Genomic DNA, 25172 nt, shown 5'->3' with positions numbered 1-25172 from the left:
ATTTGCTAGCTATGTGACCCTGGGCAAGTCACTTAACCATGTTTGCCTCAGTTTCCTCATCTGTAAAATAAACCAGAGAAGGAAATGGCAAACCACTCTAGTATCTTTGCCAAGAAAACCCCCAAATGAAGTCACAAAGTGTGGGATGCAACTGAAAATGACTCAGCAACAACATATGTTATCATTTATAAATTGTGTATTACAATTCCTTTGTATGATTAATATTTATAATAAATTCATGCATACATATACATATATATGTGCAGGCTTCTTTTTCTCCCCCCTCACCGCCAGAGAGCTAGTTGTTCAATATTTACCAATACAATTACTACTGCTTGCATCCATCCCCTTCTCTTGATTCATATGGCTACTATTGTAGTTTAGATTCCCATCAGCTCATAACTATTTCAGTTCTCTTTTAATTGGTCTCCGTGGCTCAAATCCCTGGCTCAAGTCCCACCCTTCTTCAAACTATCCTTCATACATCATTAAAAATATTTTATAATAAAATATAATTTTATAATTAATGCATTTTGCTATATATTATATATTATGTATAGTTTTATAAATTGTATCCTTTAAAGAATCTTTATTTTATGAACTTGACAAACATCAGTAAACATGAAAATTTCCATATAGCAAGAACAGTAAAATAGGATTGCATATGAACTCATAAATTTTCATTATAAATGGCTTTTTAAAAAATTATATAACAAATTCAACACATTAGTTCCAAAGCTATTCTGCTTGTTTCTTCTTTCTATTTTCTCCTGTCACTGATATTTTTCTTTTTTTGGCTTCATTTATCACTAGTTCCTTTCTCCCCCTTAGCTCTCACTGCCCACCTTCAACTCCTTATGACAATTAAACACAATCAGGCAAAATATATCTACATATTGGCCATGTCTAAAAAAATGTATGTCTTATTCTTACTAGCTGTGTGACCCTGGGTAAGTCACCTCACCTCTCTTTGCCTTAGTTTCCTCATCTGTAAAATGAGGATAATATTAGCACTTACCTCCCAAGGTTGTTGTGAGGATCAAATGAGATAGTATTCTTAAAAGTGCTTAGTTCATTACAGTGATCAGAGTTCTCAAATCTTTTGAAAATCGTTTTTCTTTATGGTATTGTAATCACATAAATAGTTCTCTTGATTCTGTTTATTTCAGTCTTCATCATTTCATGTAAGTTTTTCTAGGTTTCCCTAAATTCATCCCCTTTATCATTTCTTACAGCACAATAATATTACATTACATTTATAAATTGTACTTTGTTTAGCCATTTCCATCTTGATGGATGTCTTCCTAGTGTCCAGTTCTTTGCTACAACAAAAAGTGCTGAAATGAACGTTTTTGTGCATACGGGCCCTTTCCCTCTTCCTTTGATTTCTTTGGAAATATATTCCTAGTAGAGGCATCACTGGGTCAGAGGGCATGCGCAGATAGTGAATTTTCGATTGTACTTCCAAATTGCTTTCCAGAATGTCAAGGCAATTTGCTGTTTTCATCATCTTTCAGAATTTATTGTCTTTCACTCTAAACCCTTTTCCCTCCTAGCTTCCCTATTAATGTAGAGGGCAACACTCTCCTCCCAGTCTGTCAGGCTAATAGCATGGAGTCATCCTGGATTCCTCGCTACCTCTCACTTCCCGTATCCAGACTGTTGCCAAGACCTATTGATTTCACCTTTGCAACATCTAGCAAATTGCTCTTCTCTGAAACTGCCATCACTCTAGTGCAGGCCCTCATCACCTAATACCTTGAGTGTTGTTAGAGTCTGCTGGTGGGTTAGCTTGCCTGCATTCTGTCCCCACTCCGGTCCATCTTCCAGTCAGCCACTGAAGGGATTTTCCTAAAATGCAGGTGTGATCAAGTCACCCCTCTACTCAGTAAACTCTAGTGGCTTCCTGTTGTTTCTAGGAGCAATACAAAATGCTCTGTTTGGCGTTCAAAGCCCTTCATATTCTAGTCCCTTCTTACCTTTCCAGTCTTCTTATACAGTACCCTACTCCACAGTACGTACCCTTCAGTCCAGTGACACTGGCCTCCTGCCTCTTCCACAAACATACCATTTCATCTCTTGTATCTGGGTATTTTCTCTGGCTGTTCCCCATGCCTGGAATACTCTTCTTCTTCACCTCTGACTATGGAGCTTGTTGGCTTCCTTTAAGTCCTAATGGAATTCCTATCTTCAATAGGAAGCCTTCCCCAACCTTCTTAATTCTACTGCCTTCCCTCTGTTAATTACTTTCTATTTAGCCTGTGTCTAGCTTGTTTGCTCATATCTGTTTGCATGTTGTCTCTCGCATTAGATTGTAAACTCTCTGAGGCCAATAATTGTCTTTTTCTTCTTTTAATATCCTCAATGCTTAGTATAAAATAAATGTTTATTGATTGGTTGAGGGATTAAGTTCCCCAGTAGCATTTTAGTGTCTCTGTCTTCATATAATCCCTCCAACAATTGTTATTTTCTTTTTTTTTGGTCATCTTTGTCAATCAGATATATTCAAAGTGGATTTGAAGAATTTTTTAAATGTACATTTCTATTATTATAAGTAATTTGTAGCACCTTTTATTCAGTTTTTTATGCTTGACTTTTTTTGATAACTGCCTGTTCACATTTTTGACTATCCCTTTATTGGTAAATGCCTCTTTTTCTCATATATGAGAATTAGTTTGCTGTAAATAAATTTTTTACAAGTTAACTGTTTCCCTTCTAATTTTAATTGCATTGATTTTGTTCAAAGCCTTTTCAATTTTATGTAATCAAAATTAACCATATCATCACTTGTAATTCTCTCTATCCTATATTTAATCAAGAATTCTTCCCTTATCCATAATTGTAAAAGGTATATTACTCCTCTAATTTCTTTATGACATGATCTTTATATTTAGTTCGTATATCCATTTGGAGCTTATCTGGATACACACACACACACACACACACACACACACACACACACTGGGGTGGGGATAGAGACAGACAGAAAGACAGACAGATATTTGGTTTAAACCTAATTTGCTGTCAGACTGCTTTCCAATACTCAGTCTTTGTTGAATAGTGAGTCCTGCCCTATCCCAGTGGTTATAATCCTTGAGTTTATCAAACACTGTGCTTCTGGGTCTTATGTACCTAATATGTTATACTTTAAAAAATATTTTTAATCGGTCTTAGTTTTGAAGATTTTCTACTTTGTTGTATAGTTTAAGTACCACTGCTGTTCTTCCCACTGGACCTGGGGCCAGAAGCAACTGCAACTGGAGCTCTGGAAGCAGCCAGAGGAGCTTCATGCTGCTGCAGCTGCCATGTTACACTGCCCCCTACCCCACCCCTGCCGCTGGGGCTGGGGCTGGGGCTGAATCCGCACTTCTCTTGCCCTGATCCAGCAGTTTTCCCACTGACCTGCTAAGTTGTCTTTGGTGTTTATGGGTTGAGAAGTCTGGTAACTGCTACAGCTCAGTGATTCAGGGTCCTATGGCCTGCTCTGCCTGATCTTCTCAGTGCCTGGTCTGTCCTGCTCCCAGCTCTGTGCAATAGACCCTTCCCAGCTACCATCCAGGCTGTCTTGGGCTGGAGACCTGCTTCCCTCTGTTATTTTGTGGGTTCTGTAGCTCTAGAATTTGTTCAGAGCCATTTTTTACAGATGTTTGGAGGGATTGGGTGAGAACCTAAGTGAGTCCCTGCTTTCCTGCTGCCATCTTAGATTCCCTTGATATTCTTGACCTTTTGTTCTTACAGATGTATTCTGTAAATTCTGTTGTTCTGTGAATTCCACTGTTATTTTTTCTAGCTCTATAAAATAATTTTTTGGTAGTTTAATTGGTGTGGCACTGAATAAGTTGATTAATTTATGTAGAATTGTCATTTTTATTATATTGGCTTGGCCTTCCCATGAACAATTAATATTTTTCCAGTTGTTTAGCTCTGACTTTATTTGTGTAAAAGTGTTTTGTAATTGTGTTCATATATTCCCTGGGTTTGTCTGGACAGGTAGACCTCTCAAGTATTTTATATTTGTCTACATTTATTTTAAATGGAACTTCTCTTTCTATCTCTTGCTGCTGAACTTTGGAAATATTTAGAAATGCTAATGATTTATGTGGATTTATTTTATATCCTGCAACTCTGCTAAAGTTATCAATTATTTCAAGTAGTTTTTTAGTTGATTCCCTGGGATTCTCTAAGCATACTATCATATCATTTGCAAAGGGTGATAGTTTTGTTTCTTCATTGCCTATTTTAATTCCTTCAATTTCTTTTTCCTCTCTTATTGCTAAAGCTAACATTTTTAATACAAAGTTGAATAATAGTATAGATAATGGTTGCCCATGCTTCACCTTTAATTTTATTTGGAAAATTTTTAGCATATTCCCATTAGAGATAATGCTTGCTGATGATTTTAGACAAATACTACTGATCATTTTAAGGAAAGCTCCATTTCTTCACATGGGTGTTGTTATTTTGTCAAAGACTGCATCTGTTGAGATAATTGTTGGTCTTGTTGATATGGTCAATTATGCTGATAGTTTTCCTAATGTTGAACCAGCCCTGCATTCCTTGTATAACAAACATTTGGTCATAGTGTATGATCCTTATGACATATTGCTTTAATCTCCTTGCTAGTATTTTATTTAAATATTTCCGTCAATTTTCATTAGGGAAATTTGTCTATAGTTTTCTTTTTCTGTTTTTACTCTTCCTGGTTTAGGTATCAGCAACATTTATTTGTTTATTTAGGTAATGAAAGGAATTTGGTAGGACTCCTTTGCCTATTTTTCCAAATAGTTTATATAGTATTGAGAATAATTGTTCTTTAAATATTTGGAAGAATTCATTTGTGAAAGAATTTGGCCTTCAGGATTCTTTTCTTAGGAAGTTCATTGATGGCTTGTTCAATTTCTTTTTCTAAGATAGGGCTATTTAAATATCTCTTTCTACTTCTGTTAATCTGGGCAATTTGTATTTTTGTAAATATTTATCTATTTTGCTTAGATTGTCAGAATTTTTGGATATAATTGGACAAAATAGCTCCTGATAATTGCTTTATTTTACTTTTCATTGGTGGTGAATTCACTTTCATTTTTGATACTGGTAATTTGGTTTTCTCCTTTCCTTTCTTAAAAATTAAATTAACCAATGGATTATCTATTTTAATGGTTTTATTCCTTCCTAATTTTATTAATCTACCCTTTGCTTTTCAGGATTTCCATTTGGTGTTTAATTGGGGATTTAACATTTGTTCTTTTTCTTGTTCTTTAGTTTTATGCCCAGTTCATTGATCTGTTCTTTTCCCAATTTTTTAAAATGCATTTAGAGGTATAAATTTTAAGTACTACTTTGGCTGCATCCTTTAAATTTGGGTGTGTTGTCTCATTTGTTGTCATCCTCTTTAATGAAATTATTGATTGTTTCTGTTATTTATTCTTTGATCTACTCATTCTTTAGGATTAGATTTAGTTTCCAATTAGTTTTTAATCTTTATTTCCATGGCCTTTTATTAAATATGATTTTATTTCATTATGATCTGAAAAGGGTGCATTTAATAGTTCTGCTTTTCTGCATTTGGTTGTGAGGTTTTTATGCCCTAATACGTGGTCAATTTTTATCATATCCCTCTGAGGAAAAGGTATATCACCTTCCATTCCCACTCAGTTTTATCCACAGATCTATCATATCTAATTCTATTTCACCTCAAATTCTATTCACCTTCTTAGCTTCTTTCTTGTTTATTTTGTGGTTAGATTTATCTATTTTGGAGAGGGGAAATTTGAGGTCTCCTACTAGTATAGGTTTACTATCTATTTCTTCCTGTAACTCATTTAAGTTCTCTAAAAATTTAGATGCTATTTTATTTTATACATATTTATTTAGTATTGATGTTACTTTGTCTGTGGTACCCTTTTAGCAAGATATAGTTACTTTCATTATCTCTTTTAATTAAATTGATTTTGCTTTTGCTTTGTCTGAGATTATGATTGCTACCCCTTCTTTATTTTACTTCAGATGAAGTATGATAGATTCTGCTTCAACCTCTTAGCTTTACTCTGTCTGTATCTCTGTGCTTCAAACATGTTTCTTGTAAACAGCATATGATTCTAGTTTTTAATCCTTTCTGCTATCTGCTTTTGTTTTATGGGTGAGTTCATCCTGTTCACATTTATAGTTCATCCTGTCCATATTTACAGAAACTAATTAAGAAACTGTGCATTCCTTCCATCCTATTTTTCCTGTTTAGTCTTCTCTCTCCTTTCACGTTGTTGCTCCTCACAGATGTTTTGTTTCTGACCATTGCTTATTCCAAACCACTCTCCCTTCTATCAGTTTCCCTGCTTCCCCCTTCTCTTATCTCCATCCCTTTTTATTTCTGTATAGAATAAAATAGATTTCTATATCCAACTGAGTATGTATGTTATTTTCTCTTTCAGCCAATTCTGATGAGAGTTAAGTTCGAGTGCTGCCTGCCACTTCCCCTCCATTTTTATCTCCACTGTAATAGACCTTTCACATCTCTTTTATGTGAGATAATTTACTCCATTCTTTCTCTTCCTTCCCTTTTTTCCCAGTGCAACCTTCTTTCTCATTCCTTATTTTTTTTTGGATATCATCCCTTTATAGTCAACTTAAACCTGTACTTTCTATGTGTACTTCTTCTAATTGCCATAATAGTGATAAGGTTCTTAAGAGTTAAAAGTATCATCTTCCCATGTAGGAATATAAATAATTTAACTTTAACTGAATCTATGTTTTTTCTTCCCTGTTTACCTTTTAATGCTTCCCTTGAGTCTTGTATTTGAAGATAAATTTTTTGTTCAGCTCTGGTCTTTTAATTAGGAATGCTTGAAAATTCTCTATTTTGTTAAATGTCTCTTTTTTCCTTTATACTCAGTTTTGCTAGGTAGGAGATTCTTGGTTATAATTCTAGTCCCTTTGCCTTTTAGAATTTCATGTTCTAAGCCTTTAATGTAGAAATTGCTAAATCCTGTATAGTCCTGACTGTGGTTCCATGACATTTGAATTTTTTCTTTCTACTTGCTTGCAGTATTTCCTCATGGGCCTAGGAGCTCTGGAATTTAGCTATAATATTCCTGGGAGTTTTCATGGTGGTGATCGGTGGATTCTTTCAATTTCTATTTTACACTCTGGTTCTGGGATATCAGGTCAGTTTTCTCGATAATTTCTTGAAATGTGATATCCAGGACCTTTTTTGATCATGGCTTTCAGGTAGTCCAGTCCAATAATTCTTAAATTACCTCTCCTAGATCTAATTTCCAATTTTCTAATGAGAAATTTCATATTTTCTCCAATTTCAAAATTCCTTTTGATTTTTTAAATACTTTCTTCATGTCTTATGGAGTCATTAGCTTGCACTTGCCCAATTCTATTTTTTTTTAAATTAGGATTTTTTATTTTTTGTTTACAACACTCAGTTCTGCATGATTTTGAGTCCCAGGTTTTCTTCCCCCTCCCTGACCCTCCCCAAGATGGAGTGGAATCAGCTATATCTTCTGCATATAACTTCTCCATTAAACTTATTTACACAATAGTCAAGTTGTAAAGTAGAATTATGACCAAAGGAATGAATCATGAGAAAGAAGAAACAAAACCAAAAAAACAAAAACAAAAACAAAAGAGAAAAAAAAAACAAAAGAAAAAAGGAGAGCAAATAGTTTGCCTCAATCTGCATTCAGACTCCATAGTTCTTTCTCTGGATGTAGACAGCTCTCTCCATCATGAGTCCTTTGGAGTTGTCTTTAAACCTTGTATTGCTGAGAAGAGCTAAGTCTATCAAGGTTAGTCATCACAGAATCAACTTTTCAGTGGTTGTGTATAATGTTTTCCTGGTTCTGCTCCACTCAGTCAGTATTATATCATGTAGGTTTTTTCAGGTTATTATAAAGTTCATATCTTCCCCATTTCTTATAGCACAATAGTATTTCATTACATTCAAATACCACAACTTGTTTAGCCATTCCCCAATTTATGGGATTTCCAATTCTTTGCTACCACAAAAAGAGCTGCTATAAATATTTTTGTACATCTGGGTCCCTTTCCCATTTGTGTGATCTCTTTGGGATACAGCCCTAGAAGTGGTATTACTGGGTCAAAGGGTGTGTACATTTTTATAGCCCTTTCCTTCGGGCATAGCTCCAAATTGCTCTCAAGAATGGCTGTATCCATTCAGAACTCCACCAGCAATGTAACAGTGTTCCAATTTTCCAACGTCCTCTCCAGCATTTATCATTTTCCTGTTTCGTCTTGTTAGCCAATCTGACAGGAGAGATGTGGTATCTAAGAGTTGTTTTGATTTCCATTTCTCTAATCAGTAGTGATTTAGAGCATTTTTTCAAATGCCTATAGATATCTTTAATTTCTTCCTCTGAAAACTGCCTGTTCATATCCTTTGGCCATTTATCAACTGGAGAATGACTTGTATTCCTATAAATTTGGTTCAGTTCCCTGTATATTTTAGATATGAGGCCTTTATCAGAGACACTGGTTGTAAAGATTTTCTCCCAATTTTCTGCTTCCCTCCTAATCTTTGTTACATTGGCTTTGTTTATATAAAAGCTTTTCAATTTAACATAATCAAAATTATCCATTTTGCATTTTGTAATGCTCTCTATCTCTTGTGTCATAAATTCTTTCCCCTAAATCAGATAGGTAAACTATTCCTTGCTCTCCCAAATTGCTTAGAATATCAACCTTTATTCCTAAATCATGAGCCCATTTTGACTTTATTTTGGTATATGGTGTAAGATATTGGTCTGTGCCTAATTTCTGCCCTACCATTTTCCAATTTTCCCAGCAGTTGTTGTGAAATAGTGAATTCTTAGCCCAGAAGTTAGATTTTTTGGGTTTATCAAAGAGTAGATTGCTATAGTCATTGACTACTGCGTCTTGTGTACCTAACCTATTCCACTGATCTACCACTTTGTTTCTTAGCCAGTACCAAGTAGTTTTGATGACTGCTGCTTTGTAGTACAGTTTAATATCTGGCGTGGCTAGGCCAGCTTCCCTAGCATTTCTTTTCATTAATTCCCTAGATATTCTGGACCTCTTGTTCTTCCAGATGAATTCTGTTATTATTTTATCCAGCTCTGTAAAATAATTTTTTGGTAGTCTCTCTTGAGTTTTTTATTTGAAGATCAAATTTTCCATTGAGCTCTGGCCTTTTCATCAGAAAGATGTGGAATTCCCTTATTTCAATGAATGTCCATCTTGTTGCCTGGAAAATTATGCTCTATTTTGCTGGGTAGTTGATCCTTGGTTGTAGTCCAAGCTCCTTTGCCTTTTGGAATATCATATTCCAATTTCTCCTGTCATTTAATGTAGAAGCTGAAAGATCCTGTGTGATCCTGACTGTAGTTCCACAATATTTGAATTGTTTCTTTCTAGCTGCTTGTAGTATTTTCTCCTTGACCTGGTAGTTCTAGAATTTGGCTATAATATTTCTTGGAGTTTTCAATTTGGGATCTCTTTCAGGGGGTGAATGATGGATTCTTTCTATGATGATTTGACCCCCTAGGTCTAGAACCTTGGGGCAGTTTTCCTTAAGGATTTCTTGGAAGATACTGTCCAGGCTCTTTTTGTCATCATAGCTTTCAGGTAGACCAAAAATTCCTAGATTATCTCTCCTGGATCTGTTTTCCAGGTCAGTTTTTTTTCCAATCAGATATTTCATGTTTTCTACTATTTTTTCATTCTTTAGATTTTGTTTGACTGATTCTTGATGTCTTATAGAGTCATTAGCTTCTACTTCCCCAATCCTAATTTTTAATATATTGTTTTCTTCCTTTAGCTTCTCTATCTCCTTTTCTATTTGGTTGATTTTACTTTTCATTGAGACATTTTCTCCATTTTATATTCTGTTTTTCCTTAACCATTTCAGCAATTTTACTTTTTAAAAATTTGTTTTCCTCCATGAATTTTTTTTCCATTTTTCCATTTCTTTAATCTCCATAATTTGGTTTTTAAAGTCCTCCTTGAGTTCTTCCAGGAATGCTTTTTGAACTGGAGACCAGTTTACTTTCCCTTTTGAGATTTCAGATGTGGGTGTAACATCCATGCCTTCCTCTTCTGAACTGGTATTTTGATCTTCCCTGTCTCCATAATATGAATCAATGGTCTTTGAAAGCTTCTTTGTGTTCTTTTTCATGGTGTTTTTTTTTCTCTTGGTTTCTAAAGTGGATCTCTGCTTCTGGGGCTCAGGGGGCTCTGTCCCAAATTTCTTGTGTTGGGATCTAGCTTTATGTGCTATGGGCTCTGGTTTTGTGAGGTGTGGGAGAGGGGTGGTCTGGCTGCTGAGAGTCTCCTCTTCCCCAGGACTGCTCTATAGCATGGGAGGTCTCAGCTGTTGTCCGTGTTGGTGTCTGCCACTTACCCTGGCTGTGCAAAGCCACGTCTGAAGTCCTGGTGTTAACGTTTGTTAGCTTCACCCCCCTGGGGCTCAGTTACTCTCTTGTTCTGCTGAGGCGAGGGCTGCTGGGACACTAGTCTCCTTCCTCCACCACAGAAAGGGCCCTCTCCCCAACTTCTCTCGCTACTGAAGCCCTTCTCCTGGCTCCTCTGTTTCTCCTGAGGTAGTATTCTCTGGATTTATTCAAGGAAGGGATGAAAGCCATTTTACCTGGCCATCGTGGCTCCTGGAAGTTCAAGAAGGCAAGTTTCAAAACTTTAGATTGTGGCCTTCGGGCTAGTTGCTTCTGCAGCTGCAGGCTCTGCGTGTGTGTCCGCCATAGCTCCGACAAACTCTCGTCCTGGGATGAGAGGCCTGGGGCTTGATTACAGCCATATCCAGTACTTTCTTTTTTTTTTTTTTAAGTTTCCAGGTTTTTTTTCTGTTTTTTTTTTAAATTTATTTAATATATTTAGTTTTCAACATTGATTTTCACAAAAGTCTGAATTACAAATTTTTTCCCCATTTCTACCCTCCCCCCACTCCAAGATGGTGTATATTCTGGTTGCTTAATTCCCCAGTCAGCCCTCCCATCTGTCAGCCCACTCCCCTCCCATCCCCCTTTCCCTTCTTCTCTTGTAGGGCAAGATAAATTTCCATGCCCCATTGCCTGTGTATCTTATTTCCTAGTTGCATGCAAAAACTTTTTTTTGTTGTTGTTGTTTTTGAATGTCTGTTTTTAAAACTTTGAGTTCCAAATTCTCTCCCCTCTTCCCTCCCCACCTACCCTCCCTAAGAAGGCAAGCAATTCAGCATAGGCCACATGTGTATCATTATGTAAAACCCTTCCATAATACTCATGTTGTGAAAGATTAACTATGTTTTGCTCCTTCCTAACCTATTTCCCTTTATTGAATTTTCTCCCTTGACCCTGTCCCTTTTTGAAAGTGATTTTGCTTACCTCCTCCCCCATCTACCCTCCCTTCTATCATTCCCCCCTTTTTTATCTTCTTCCTCCTTCTTTCCTGTGGGGTAAGATACCCAACTGAGTGTGTATGGTATTCCCTCCTCAGGTCAAATCTGATGAGAGCAAGATTCACTCATTCCCCCTCACCTGCCTTCTCTTCTGTTCCTACAGAACTTCTTTTTCTTGCCACTTTTATGCGAGATAATTTACCCCATTCTATCTCTCCGTTTCTCCCTCTCTCAATATATTCCTGTCTTATCCCTTAAACTGATTTTATTTTTTTAGATATCATCCCTTCATATTCAACTCACCCTGTGCCCTTTGTGTGTGTGTATATATATATATATGCCTACATACATACATACAGACACACACATATGTATATATATGTATACACACACACATATATATATATGCATATTCCTTTCAGCTACTATGATATTGAGGTTTCGTGAATCATACACATCGCCTTTCTATGTAGAAATGTAAGCAAATCAGTTCAACTTTAGTAAGTACCATGTGATTTCTCTTTCTTGTTTACCTTTTCATGCTTCTCTTGATTGTTGTGTTTGAAAGTCAAATTTTCTCTTCAGCTCTGGTCTTTTCACTGAGAAAGCTTGAAAGTCCTCTATTTTATTGAAAATTCATATTTTGCCTTGGAGCATGATACTCAGTTTTGCTGGGTAGGTGATTCTTGGTTTTAATCCTAACTCCATTGACCTCTGGAATATCATATTCCAAGCCCTTCGGTCCCTTAATGTGGAAGCTGCCAGATCCTGTGTTATCCTGATTGTTTTTCCACAGTATTCAAATTGTTTCTTTCTGGTTGCTTGCAGTATTTTCTCCTTGACCTGGGAGCTCTGGAATTTGGCGACAATGTTCCTAGGAGTTTTCTTTTTGGGATCTTTTTGAGGAGGCAATCTGTGGATTCTTTTAATTTCTATTTTACCCTCTGGCTCTAGAATATCAGGGCAATTCTCCTTGATAATTTCTTGAAAGATGATATCTAGGCTCTTTTTTTGATCATGGCTTTCAGGTAGTCCAATAATTTTTAAATGATCTCTCCTGGATCTATTTTCCAGGTAAGTGGTTTTTCCAATGAGATATTTCACATTGTCTTCCATTTTTTCATTCCTTTGGTTCTGTTTTATAATATCTTGATTTCTCATCAAGTCACTAGTTTCCACTTGCTCCAATCTAATTTTTAAGGTGGTATTTTCTTCCGTGCTCTTTTGGACCTCCTTTTCCATTTGGCTAATTCTGTCTTTCAAGGCATTCTTCTCCTCATTGGCTTTTTGGAGCTCTTTTGCCATTTGAGTTAGTCTATTTTTTAAAGTGTTGTTTTCTTCAATATTTTTTTCAGTATTTTTTTTCGGTCTCCTTTAGCAAGTCCTTGACTTGTTTTTCATGGTTTTCTTGCATCATTCTCATTTCTCATCCCAAGTTTTCCTCTACTTCTCTAACTTGCTTTTCCAACTCCTTTTTGAGCTCTTCCATGGCCTGAGACCAGTTCATGTTTTTCTTGGAGACTTTTGGTGTAGGCTCTTGGACTTTGTTGACTTCTTCTGGCTGTATGTTTTGGTCTTCTTTGTCACCAAAGAAAGAATCCAAAGTCTGAGACTGAATCTGGGTGTGTTTTTGGTGCCTGGCCCTGTTCCCAGCCAACTTACTTGACCCTTGAGTTTTTCAGCGGAGTATGACTACTTGTAGAGCAAAGAATACTTTGTTACAAGCTTGAGGGGATGTGCCGTTGATTTCAGAGCTATTTATATTTAGCCAGCTCTGCCACCCCAGCACTCCTCCTTCCTCAAGAACCAAAAACCCGGACCTGATGCAAATTTTCAGCAGGCTCTGCACTGCTGCTCTGATCTGCCACTTAATTCCTCCCACCATGTGGGCCTGGAAGTAACTGCAGCTGTAATTCTGTAGCTGCACCTCCCCTGCTGCCCCTGGGGCAATGGCCAAACCATGAACTCTGTCCCCCTCAGTTTTTCCCACTAATCTTCTCTGTTGTCTTTGGTGTTTGTGGGTTGAGAAATCTGGTAACTGCCACAGCTCACTGATTCAGGGTGCTAGGGACTGTTCTGCCCGGCTCCTGATCTGGCTGGTCCTGCTGCCTCCCATGCTGAGCTCCACTCCCCTCCACTCTGTGTACAATAGACCTCATCCAGCAACCATCCAGGCTCTCCTGGGCTGGATCCCTGCTTCCCTCTGCTATTTTATGTGTTCTGCAGTTCTAGAATTTGTTCAGAGCCATTTTTTATAGGTTTTTGGAGGGACTTGGCAGGGAGCTCATGCAAGGCCCTGCTTTCCAGCCACTATCTTGGTTCCATCCCCGGAAGTCCCATATCCAGTACTTTCGCCCTGGATCTGTTCCTGCTCCGGCGTTTCCCTTGCCCAGTGCTTTCCCAGACTGGCAAGTTGGCTGGATTCCGCTGGTCTTCCTGCTTGTTTTGGTCTGGTGCGCTTGTGTGTGCTCCGCTTTCCTGCCCCTCTCAGTCTACTAGTACCTTCTAACTCTCCAAGTCTGCTCAGATTCACTTTTTTGGACGTATCTGACAGAATTTGTGAGACAGCTCCAGTAGTTCCTTCCTTTCATAGCGCCATTGGTCTCAGGTCAGCACTTTCAGATCTATATGCTCCAGAAGCTGGTTCTCGGGTCACTCCTGCTCTCAGTGGTGCCTGCTGCTTCAGCTTCTTCTGTTCCACAGCTTATGGCTCCTGCAGGTTCTCCCCAATTCTAATTTTTAAGGAATTATTTTCTTTAGTTAGGTTTTTATGCCTTCTTTTCAATTTGGTCAGTTTTACTTTTTAAGGAGTTTATTCTTCAATGAATTTTTGTACCTCCTTTTCCATTTGACCAATTCTGCTTTTTAAGGAGTTGTTTTGTTCAGTGTATTTTCATGTTTTTTTTCCATTTTTTGTGTGTGTTTCTTTTATGAAGCTGTTGACTGTTTTTTTCATGATTTTCTTGCATTACTCTCATTTCTTTTCTTCTACTTCTCTTATTTAATTTTTAAAATTTTTTGAGCTCTTTCAGGAGTTCTTTTTGGGCCTGAGATCATGTCAAATTTTTATTTGAGGCTTTATGTGTATCTATTTTTAACATTTTTGTCCTTTCTATGTTTGTGCCTTTATCCTCCCTCTCACCATAGTAATTTTCTATCATCAGATTCTGTTTGTTTGTTTTGTTTGTTTTTTTCTGCCTATTTCATGATTTGTTTACTTCATGTAAAGGTTGGGCTCCAGTCTTGGAGGGGAGAGGAAACTGTCCCAAACTTTTGTATTGGGGACTTGGAGCCTTGCTGTTGGCTTGAACTATAGGAAGAGTCTTATTGCTGGCTTGCCCTGGGCCTTGGGGCTGTGATGCTGGTCCACATTGGGTGGTGGGTCCTCCCTACTGGCTCACCTGAGGGGTGGTGCCTTAATGCTAGCCACCCTGGGGGTGGGTGGGAACTTGCTGGTGGCTTGAGCTGGGGCCTGGGCCATTCTGCTCAGTTTCAGTAGGGCTTGGACTCTTGCTGCTGACTAGCACTGCAGGTAGAGACTTGCTGCTGGCCTGCACTGGCTGCTGGCTTGCCTCTGGGCTGGAGTCCCCACTGCTTGTTTGCATTGGGGGCAGGACCTTGCTGGTGGCTTGCTCAGGGCTCACTGCTGGTCCCCTGGAGGGGTTCACTGCTGGCTTGCTCATTGAACCACGCTCCCATTACTCCAGTGAGACAGACATTTCTGGCTGACCCTCTAAGATTTCATGGGTAGAAAATTGCCTTACTGCTTGAAAATTAGTTTTGAGGTGTTATTGAAAGGTTATTTGGAGGGGATTTTGGGAGAGCTCAGGCAAGTTCCTCCCTCACTGCCATTTTGGCACTGGAAGTGACACTAAAATAATTTTGAGGGTCCCAGCATGGGTGCACTTGAATTTTACCTTTAGACATATAATACTCATAGTAGTGACTCAGTAAATATTTTTTGAATTTGATCAAACCACCAGAAATCCAGTGACTGGTGCAGTACGCTATATATGGGATTTTTTTTGGAACTGTGGCTTTGTTAGCCCTACCTCTCCAAGAAATGACAGTACAAATTATATCTTTCTAGGGAGTATAACTTTCTAATATAAGCTCATCCCAATAACCTAGCATTATGTGGGTTGGCCTGTCATGTTAAGTGAGTATCATTCAACTGTGGCTGATTGGTGAATCTTTATTTGGGTTAATATAGAACCAGTGCAATTTTATAGTTTTATAGTCAGGTTAGCTTGGTTGCACAGTGAATAGGGTGTCAGGACTTGTATTTAGGAAGACCTGAATTCAAATGTGGCTCCAGGCACTTACTAGCTATGTGTTCCGGGGTAAGTCAGTCATGTTTGCCTCATTTTCCTCATATGTAAAATGAGCTGGAGAAAGAAATGGCAAACCACTCCATTATCTTTGCCAAGAAAACCCCAGATGGGGTCACAAAAAGTTGGACATGACTAAGACTGAAACAAGTGAACAACAACACAAGCAACAAAAGTCAAACTTGGTTTATGTGCTTTTTCTTTTAGCATGTTATCAGTGCTTGCAGGCTATATAAGGCACATGAGCCACACAAATTGCTCGAGCAGTTTGTGCTAAATTCTAGTCTCCTTTTTTTAAAATACCAAGTCAGACGAAAGCAGGAATGCAGTTGCAGAGTCCTTTCTGTTATTGCAGTGCTTGTCTTTTTTTTCTCCCTTTAATTGTCAATAAAGAGTAACTTTGACCAGCTTGCAAAAGAGTGAAAGGCATGAGTCCAGCACATAGTAATGTGCATGGGAGAGAACATGAATAGGTCAATAAAATCTCAGTGTTTTCTCTGTTGTTACATTTCACTGAAGAACTGACCTCAGGTCGTTATGCAGTAGAAGTAAAGAGGAGGATTAAAAAAAAGCAATTCCCGATTGGCCCACTTATTCCATTTCTATTGAAACCCAAGAGGGTACTGAAAGGAGGTGTGACAATTTGAAAGGCAGAAAGGCTATCACAGAACTGTGAAACTTGCCACCTTTCCTTTCATATCCCTCTGTGGCATATGGAAAGGAAGCAAGTGCCAAGGGCTCTCAAGAGAGAGGGAAAGTTGCCACTGTGCTGTTAGTTCACACATACCCAGAGCTTGCCTGGCCTGATAGGTAACCCACTAGAACATATGTAATCTGTTTACTTGCAATTGGCCTAACCAGTATTTGGACACTTAAAACATTAAATGACTATGTGTCCACCAACATGGTTTTATGTCAGCTGGTACACTTCGTGATTGTAGGATTTAGAATTAGAAAGGATTTTAGAAATGATCTAATCCAATCCAATCCTCTAATTTTTATAGATGTGGAAATCGGCTCAGAAATAGGCTTGGAAATAGGCATATCCAGGTAATGCAAGTTTATTACAAGATGGTACATAATTTCTTGTATGTTGCTTATGGTATTCAGGAAACAGTCATAAAGAACATTGCTTGAACTGTTCAAACAAGTCAATGCCAGAGTTAGTATTTGAATCCAGGCTCTTTGGCATCAAATTCAGTACTATTTCCACTCTGACCTGTTTTCCTTAAAGTTTTCTGGATTCAGCAAACATTCATTAAGCACTTTTGCATTAGACAGGCCCTTTGAGAAGAAGTCTAGATCTATCTGCTGTTATTTACTCTATGGTTTAGAAGGCAGGGCATGATGGACAGTTACCTAAGGCACAACTCTTTTGCTTTTTTCTGCTTAAGGCACTTGGGCTACATTTAAAATTTGAGGTTGTAAATGAGTAAAAAGCAATTTCTCTGAAGAGTGAGTGAAAGATAAAGTCAGTTGTGTGAATTATCTGAAATTCACTTGTTGAAAATGGATTTTTTATCTTTCACTTGCCATTCCCATTAATCTGAACACACTGATATGAGAAGGCTATTTCCACAGTATTGTTTTGTAACTCCCACTAATAAGATTTTAATGAAATTGAAATTGAGTAATATGCCTTGGCCTGTAGTAGAAAAACAAATAGTTGCTACAGTAGCCAAGTTAACTTTTGTTAAGATAGCTAAAATTATCTATATATATGTAATCACTGTCAGCTTTTTAACAGTATCAGTAGCTAATATTTATGTAGTGAAGTTTGCAAAGTGCTTTCCATATTTTATCTCATTTGATTCTCACAGTAACCTTGAAAGGTTGGTGCTATTACCCCCATTTTGCAGATGAGAAAACTGAGACTGAGAGGTTAAGTGATTTGTCCAGGTGCAGACAGCTAAGTAAGTGTCTGAGGCAGTAATTGAACTTAGGTCTTCCTGACTCTGAGTCTAGCACTCTGTTTGCTATGCTATCTCCCTGTCTTTTCTTACTCTTTAATCTCTCACCCTGACCCTACTTCCCCAGCCCCCTGCAGGTCTTAGTTTTCTAACTTTGACCTGCTTTCTTTTAAATGAGACTGAAAAGGTTTGAGGATAAGTTAACTGGAGTACATGGCTAAGCATCTGAGGATGTTTAATTTAACTTTCCTGGGTATAGAAATAGGGCATAGTGTTTGCTTTGTTTGTATTTGATAGACTCATATTCATTTGTTGTGTCCATTAGACCATGAGCTCCCTGAGAGTGGATTTTTTGCCTTTCTTTGCATATCTAGCACTTAGCACAGTGTCTGGCATATTGACTGGGTGCTGTCTAAGTCTGTGTGCAAGAAATGTTTTGGTCTCCCCAAATAGTTTACTTGAATATGCTTGATAATGACATAGCATGACACTGGACATTATGAGAAGGCTAGTAAAATTTAAGTCAGTTGGCATTCTTTTGTATTTGAACATTTTAAAATCTACTAACAAGGCTATTAAAAAAACCAAGATTAATTTCACTTAAAAAGCTATTTTCCATATTAATAGAATTTAATTTTTAACAATAATTTAGTGTTTTTGTGTTCTGTGTCTTGCACATTTATTCTACATTGACATTTAATGTCTTAACACAGTGAAACTCTAAAACATGCCACATAAATTTTTTTCCCTCGTGGTCAATTCACAATGTTTATTCTTTTTCATAATTTTTATTTGTTTTTGTTTAGTTCACCAATTTTTATTCCCTTCTAAGAAGTCTGTCCTGTTAAGATTTTTTAGTAGCTGGTTGTTTGAAAAGGTTTCAAAAAGCTTTTTTTTTTGGTGTTCTTTGTTCCAAAAACATCCTTTTATGAATGAAGTAAAGCAACATTTATTGTTAAAGATATTCATATCTGTGGCTATGATTTAATGTTACCCATGGACAGTTGTAGAAATACCAATTTGAAAGGAGGCAAGTTATATATCTTAATTGTATTTGCAGCCCCCAAAATAGATATATTTGAAAAACATATTTTAGGAGCCAAATTTTTTTTCCTTATTTTTGAAAAGCTTATAATTATCTGTATTAGCCTATTTGCAAATCCTCATTTAAAGGCTCACAAGTTCACTTTCTTTGATCTTATGGCATCATCCATTTGTTTATCAATTCTTTGGATCCTCTCTAGGTTCTGCTGTCATAGTCAAGATCGTTACTAGCTTGTTCTCTGAATGAAATCTGTCACTAAACAATTGACTCATTTCAGATATTCCCCATAAAATTTGTTCAGTGTGCATTTTAGATCTGAACAAACATAGTCAAGAGTTGAAGAGAAAGAATGGAGCATCAGAGGAAAGATGTAAGAATATAATAGGAAGGTTAGAAAAGATAGCACTTTTTTCTTGGTCCATGGTGAATTTTGGGGCGTATTGAAGTAGGGGATTAAATACTGTGTCTTGAGTCAGGCCTTATAAGCTTCAGCCATAGGTAGTTCAAAGTTTTTAAGAACCATTTCCTTCCTCCAGTCATTGTAGTCTATATGAACTTAATTAAGAAAACTCCTGAACAAACTTGGGTGAGGGCAGTCACTATTCTTTTTAATCAGTATTTTAGAAGCAAAAATCAGTTTCTGTCCTGAATAAAGGGAGATGTTGTTTTCATGCTTTAGAACAATGAAAATCCCCACTCACACCTAATTTGACCAGCTGTTGGTCATTTTATTAATTCAGAATTTTAATACGAGGGGATAATTTCCAAGAGAAGCTGACACAAAGATGTCAAAATTAAGCCTTTCATTTAAGTCAGTGGATGCCTTCATTTGAGAATAACAGAATTCAACTTAGCGTGGGCATGAGTCCTGCTGAAAAGGAATAATGTGGTCTGCACTATTCCTTTATCTTGACCCATTTTTGTCTGACCCCATGGTGATACCAAGTAAGAAAAGCAATTATAGAGCTTAGTACAAAGGCTATTAATGAGATTTATATTTATAGGAAAGAAAATATTATGAGATAGAAAAACCTTCATGCATGACAAACTTCTTGAAAACTCCTTCATAGCCTCAGTGATACTTTTTTAGTGATCAGTATCAATTTCTCCAACATTAAGTGGGATGGGAAGGCATGCTTTCACTTAAGAATGAAAAGAATACAACACTGGGAATTTAGGAGCCCTGATTAGACTGGGCTTTGTCACTAACTCACTGTATGATATGACATTGGGATAATCATACTTTATTTATAAAATTGTTGCTGTCGATTTTGATTGTTTAGTCATCAAGTTAATTATTGACACCAAGAAGTGATATATTTCAATTCTTTCAGCTCTTCGAGGGGCAAAAGACCACGTAGCACTTGGCTGAAAAATTTTACATGTACTTATTCCTTCATTCTTTCGAAAACTAGGCCCCCAAAGGTTTTGCTTTCTCTGTTTTGACAGATGGAATCATTGTTAATAAATCACCATTTAGGTTCAGAATAAAATTATTGTTATAAATCAAGCCAACATGTATAATATAGCCAAGGTTTTATTATCTGAAATTTAATTTTTAGAGACAGATTTTGGCTTTGAGTTCTATGTGGAATATTTGATATTTGATAGCTGTAGCAAGACCCATAGGAGATAATGACTGTTTTAAGAGGTTGTTTGAACAAGTGTTAAGAATTTTGTGCCACTTGAGTGCTGCTGGTGATAAAAAATTATCAGGATTTAAGTTTTTTCCCTCTCAAAGGGTAAAAGGAAGAGGAAAAAAAGAAAAGATACTCAAAGTAGATGTACAAGGAAAAAGAAAGGGGACATCTAAAAACCATACAAAGGGAGAAGAAGAAAATGAGTAGATTGTAGTACTGATTGTGAGTCTATATGGATAAAAAGAATAATAGTAATAGCTAATTTTTTATAGATTTTAAAGTTTGCAAAGCACTATCCTAACACACATATTATCTCACCTTATTGTTACCACAACTTTGTGAAGTAGGTGCTGTTTTCCCAATTTTACAGATAAGTAAACTGAGGCTGAAAGAGGTTAAACAAATTGCTTAGGGTCACAGCTAATGTGTCTGAGACAAGTTTTAGACTCCAGTCTTAACTTCTAAGTCTAATGCTCCAATGTTATAGTGTGCTATCCTTTATGTCAGGTAACATCCAAAAGACAGCACAATAACACAGGTAAAATATCTTACAGTTGAGGAAAAGAGGCTTTCCCTATGTAGTAATGGGCTAATATGCTTCATTTAACTCATGTAAGTATCTTTAACTTCAATAGGTGAAATGGGCCTACATCTCAGGAATTCCTGTACATACATATATGTAACCAAGCTTTCTCTTAAAAAGGGAAATGAAATAGGTGGAAATTGAAATATTAACCAAAAGTAGAGAACCCTGGAAGATATTTGGAAACTGTAACTGTAAGATACAAGGTTATTTGTTAAGACAAATAGGAATTAATATGTAGTGGGGCATGGTGGCAAACACATGAAATCCCAGCTACTGGGAAGACTGAGGCTGGCAGATCTTTTGAACTTAGAGTTCTGAGTGGCAGTGGACTGAGACAGTTGGAAATTCACAACAAATTCAGCACCAGAGGAAAGATGTAAGAATATAATAGGAAGGTTAGAAAAGATAGCACTGTGGGAATACACTTGCCTCATAGACTCAGCCAAAGAAACACCTTTTTATTTAGTTCTATTGTGACTCCTTCATTAAATCTTTGAAAATTTGGAATTAACAGCAAGGCCCTAGATGCCAAACACTGGTTTTTTATTCTTACCAAAATGAAAAATTCAGTTCTATATTCAAATCACCTTTATCATTATAATACTGGTCCTTTAAAAACATGCTTTCTGTTACATTTCCTATTAAGTGTTCAGAGAGTACTCCATTTGACTTAGATGTTTTCTCATTGAGCATGTGTAGGACAGAGAACCTCCTAAAAAGAGAGGTCTTTTGTCTTAAGTACAGGAGTATAATAAATTGCCCCCCAATTCCTTGGACTCTGATGAAGAAGAAGCACCCTCCCCCACAGGGGGAAAAGTCATCAGTTTCCAACAAAAAATACAGCTTTGACCCCTTAGTGAAAATAAGTCACTTGGGTGAGAATGCACATGACTATGTCCAGAAGCGTTCATCAGGAATTAAAAACCCATTGCATAGGTTTGGAGTGCAGGCACGGATTCAGAATTAAAGATGGAAACCTATCTCCTCCCCAATCCTCCCCCCCACCTGCCCTGCCCAATTTCCTTTATAGGACCGAAGACCCATCTATTTTGGAATTTTCATTTTTACATTTATGTAGTAAACTTGCTTTCATGCACAAAAGCTACTGTTTCAGTATCTTAACTATAGTCTGAATTAGTTATGAAAACCAAAACCAAAAACAACCCAGTAGGGTGATAATTATTGAATTTTCAACACTGCCCTTTTCCCCACAATAAAACACAACCTTTAAATATCTATAAGTGCTGTATAGTAATCCACTTTTAAACTAACATAATTAAAGATTTTATTTATTTTCCAATAACAAAAACTTTCTTTAATAAGTAATGAACATTAATGACTGAATTATCTAGCCCCTCAGCTCCCACATTTACTAGGCACCTAGTTGTCTGGGTCTCTAATCCCTACCTTTTTCAGACACTCAGGAAGCTAGTCCTTCAACTCCCACCTTTCATTAAATCTAGCATTGTAGACTTGGGTTGTGTTACAACTGTAGAATAAAGAACATGAAAATTTGGGTACATCTGTACAACAGAAAGCCAAAAATCTCTTGGTCTGATTTGTTTATAATGTCATTTGATAGAGTGAAATGTTATGTAGCTCATTCTTACAATTAGGGAAGCTTTGCTTAAAGATCATTCTATTTTGTCCTTTCCAACGCTGCTTGAATGCCAGCTGGATGTTTATCTTACAGCTCAGGTTTTCCCAGCAGATCTCTGCATGTCGATCTGATACAATTAACATAGATTATTGACCAGCCTCTCTTTCATTAGGCCACAAGCTCAAAAGCTTCAGTTACAGTCAGTTGTGTTTCACATCTAAAAAAGAGATCACTGAGTTCAAAACTCAACTTTTATCTCAGTCAAGATGCTATATGTGTACTAAATGATAAGATTCCTTGATAGATTTGGCTCTGGGTGTCACAGGCTTGATAAAGTGCATTATAAATCTATGTTAAATATTTTGAATTGATAAGATTTTTAAAAGAGTAGTAGTCTTTTGATAGTGACCAAAGGACATGAATTGATGCGACATTTTCTCCACGGTCAAAAAGAGATATTAGAATGACTGTTCATTCATAAGATTTATAGTGTACTTGCTAAACAGAAGCTTTGAGTGGTACTACCAATATTTAGGTTACTGTAAGTTACAGAGTCAGCCATCCTATGGGGAAAAGTCTTTATTTTTAACTGCACCCGCATCCAGACCTAAATTTGGCTTGTGCCCTCAAAAAGAAAACTTAGAAAATTGGAATAAACCATGTAGGATCAATATGAGGAAAGGCAAAGAATATTTTTCTTCAAAGATTTTCTCTAGTGTTCACTAGCTTTACTTACTCCCTCAAAGCATTAATTTTCTCCCAGCACCTGTCTTTGAGAAATTCAAAATATGGCAAATAGAAATTCATATCTCTTTTCCTTTCTGAAACATTCCAAAAAGATGATGGGTGCTTTTAGAGTTAGTACAAATAAAAACATCCCATAAGTCTGCAGATGACATATGCTTTAACTAAAACACAATAAAACTTGCTAAATTAAAATTTTAAACCTCTTTTCTCCATTGCCCTGAAAGGCACTGAACCAATGAGGCTGCACAGTAGCAAATTAGATCTAGGCTCTTTGCCATCAAAAATACATTAAGGGTGTGTTTTTCTTTGGGAAGCCTTAGGAGAGGAGAAACTTAAATTTGGAACTGTATTTCAACCTCTATAGGCACAAGTTGGAGACAGTAAAACTTCAACAGCAGCATTTTCCTCAGTTGAGTTGGCTACTCAAGAAACAAAAACTGTGCTAAGAAGGAGAAGAAATACATTTATATTCCTTTTGAGGCAAGGAAGGAGGTCTTTTTTTTTTTTGGCAAAATCTCTGTTCTCTTCTAGCTTGGAAACTTAATCTTCAAGTTCAAAGCTTGTTTCATCCAGTAGTTCAGGGCAAGCTGACTTTTTGTGCCGTGAGTATTTCACACTCAGATTGTTACCTATTTCATCAACCTCTTTCAAGACCTGCAATGAGAATATTAGAATACATTATTTCAGTTGCAATGACATTGATTTAGGCTCTTCTCGCTGAAGAGTCCATGTAAATAGTAAACACCACATTAGCTATACCTACAGTATTGTTTTTATGGTAATCCATTTTAAACAAAAAGTAAGATTTTGTAATTATTTTTGTGAACCTTAACCCCTATTAACTTTTAAGTTGTTGATTTGATCCCTTTACATCCTCAAAAACTTATTTATCCTTCAAAACTCATGATATCTTCTTTCACAAATCCTTTCTTTGACCTTCCTCCCCCTTCTCTTCCCCCAGTAACTAGAAGTGATTAATTGATTTGTCCTGCTGCTAAATCTGGGTGGTGTGGTACAGGGGGAGTAATGGAAATGAAGTCAAACTCACTTGCTAGTTTTCATCCTCCATTTTCTTTTCTCTAAAAAAGGACAATATCTGCCCTCCTTCAATTGTGTAGTGCTCTCCCTATTCTCTACACAAACAAGTAAGGTATCCTGCTTTAATGATGAGGAAGTTTATGATCACAGATATTAAGTGATTTTTGGAAATGTTAAGGTTTTCCACATGAGAGATAGTTTTCAAGCTATTAGCCTCTTAATTGGCTGTTAGTGGATCAGGTTGTCTCTTGGCTTTCTCTTTAGGACTCCATAGTTCTGCAAAGACATTAGAAGTGGGAACTCCTACTCTGATAAATTATTATTACTAGAGACAAATTTACATGGCACTTGTTTGGTGTTTTGCATATTTCAAAGCATTTTCATCTGAAAAATCTGTTTTCTCTGAGACCTGGTTTCCTCATCTGTCAAATGATACCTATCTTAGCTCCTTCAAAGGACTACTGTTATCACCTAATGAGGTAAAAGTTGGGAAAGTGCTTTGAAAAGTCCAAAGTGTGATAGAACTATATAGGTGACATTAACAGTTTCATTTGCTCTTAGTGTTTTCCCTCTTCAAATTATCTTTACTTTCTCTTTACATGTTATATTTTCCCATTAAAGGGCGAGCTTTTTGAGGGTGGAGAATGTGTTTTTTTAGGGGGGGGAGGGGGTATCTGTAGTGTTTAGTAAACTTGATTTGTATGCGGTAGAAGTTTAATAAGTGCTTTTTGAATTTAAATGAATCTGGAAAGGCATAGCAATATTTGCACTTCTACCTATCTCAGGTTTTTTGTGAGAAAAGTACGCAAACAGAAATGGGTCTAAGCTATCTGAGGAAGGATTTGGTCTAGGCTAAATATGGAATTATGAATAATAAGTTACTAAATGTTAGGATGAATCAGGA

General features: G+C 36.8%; 1 protein-coding gene across 1 annotated transcript in view; it reads right to left on the bottom strand.

Moving 5' to 3' along the window:
- Positions 1-21313: 21313 nt before the first annotated feature.
- SPTLC3 (serine palmitoyltransferase long chain base subunit 3) overlaps positions 21314-25172 on the bottom strand; it is a 217900-nt gene continuing 214041 nt past the window's right edge. The window contains exon 12 of the mRNA XM_036749299.1: positions 21314-23884. Coding sequence (XP_036605194.1) covers positions 23771-23884 — 114 coding nt within the window. The 3' untranslated portion in view covers positions 21314-23770. The remainder of the gene's footprint in view (positions 23885-25172) is intronic.

Source organism: Trichosurus vulpecula, chromosome 3 (genome assembly GCF_011100635.1).
Source record: "Trichosurus vulpecula isolate mTriVul1 chromosome 3, mTriVul1.pri, whole genome shotgun sequence".
Classification (NCBI taxonomy): domain Eukaryota; kingdom Metazoa; phylum Chordata; class Mammalia; order Diprotodontia; family Phalangeridae; genus Trichosurus; species Trichosurus vulpecula.
This window is presented reverse-complemented; position numbering and strand designations above follow the sequence as displayed.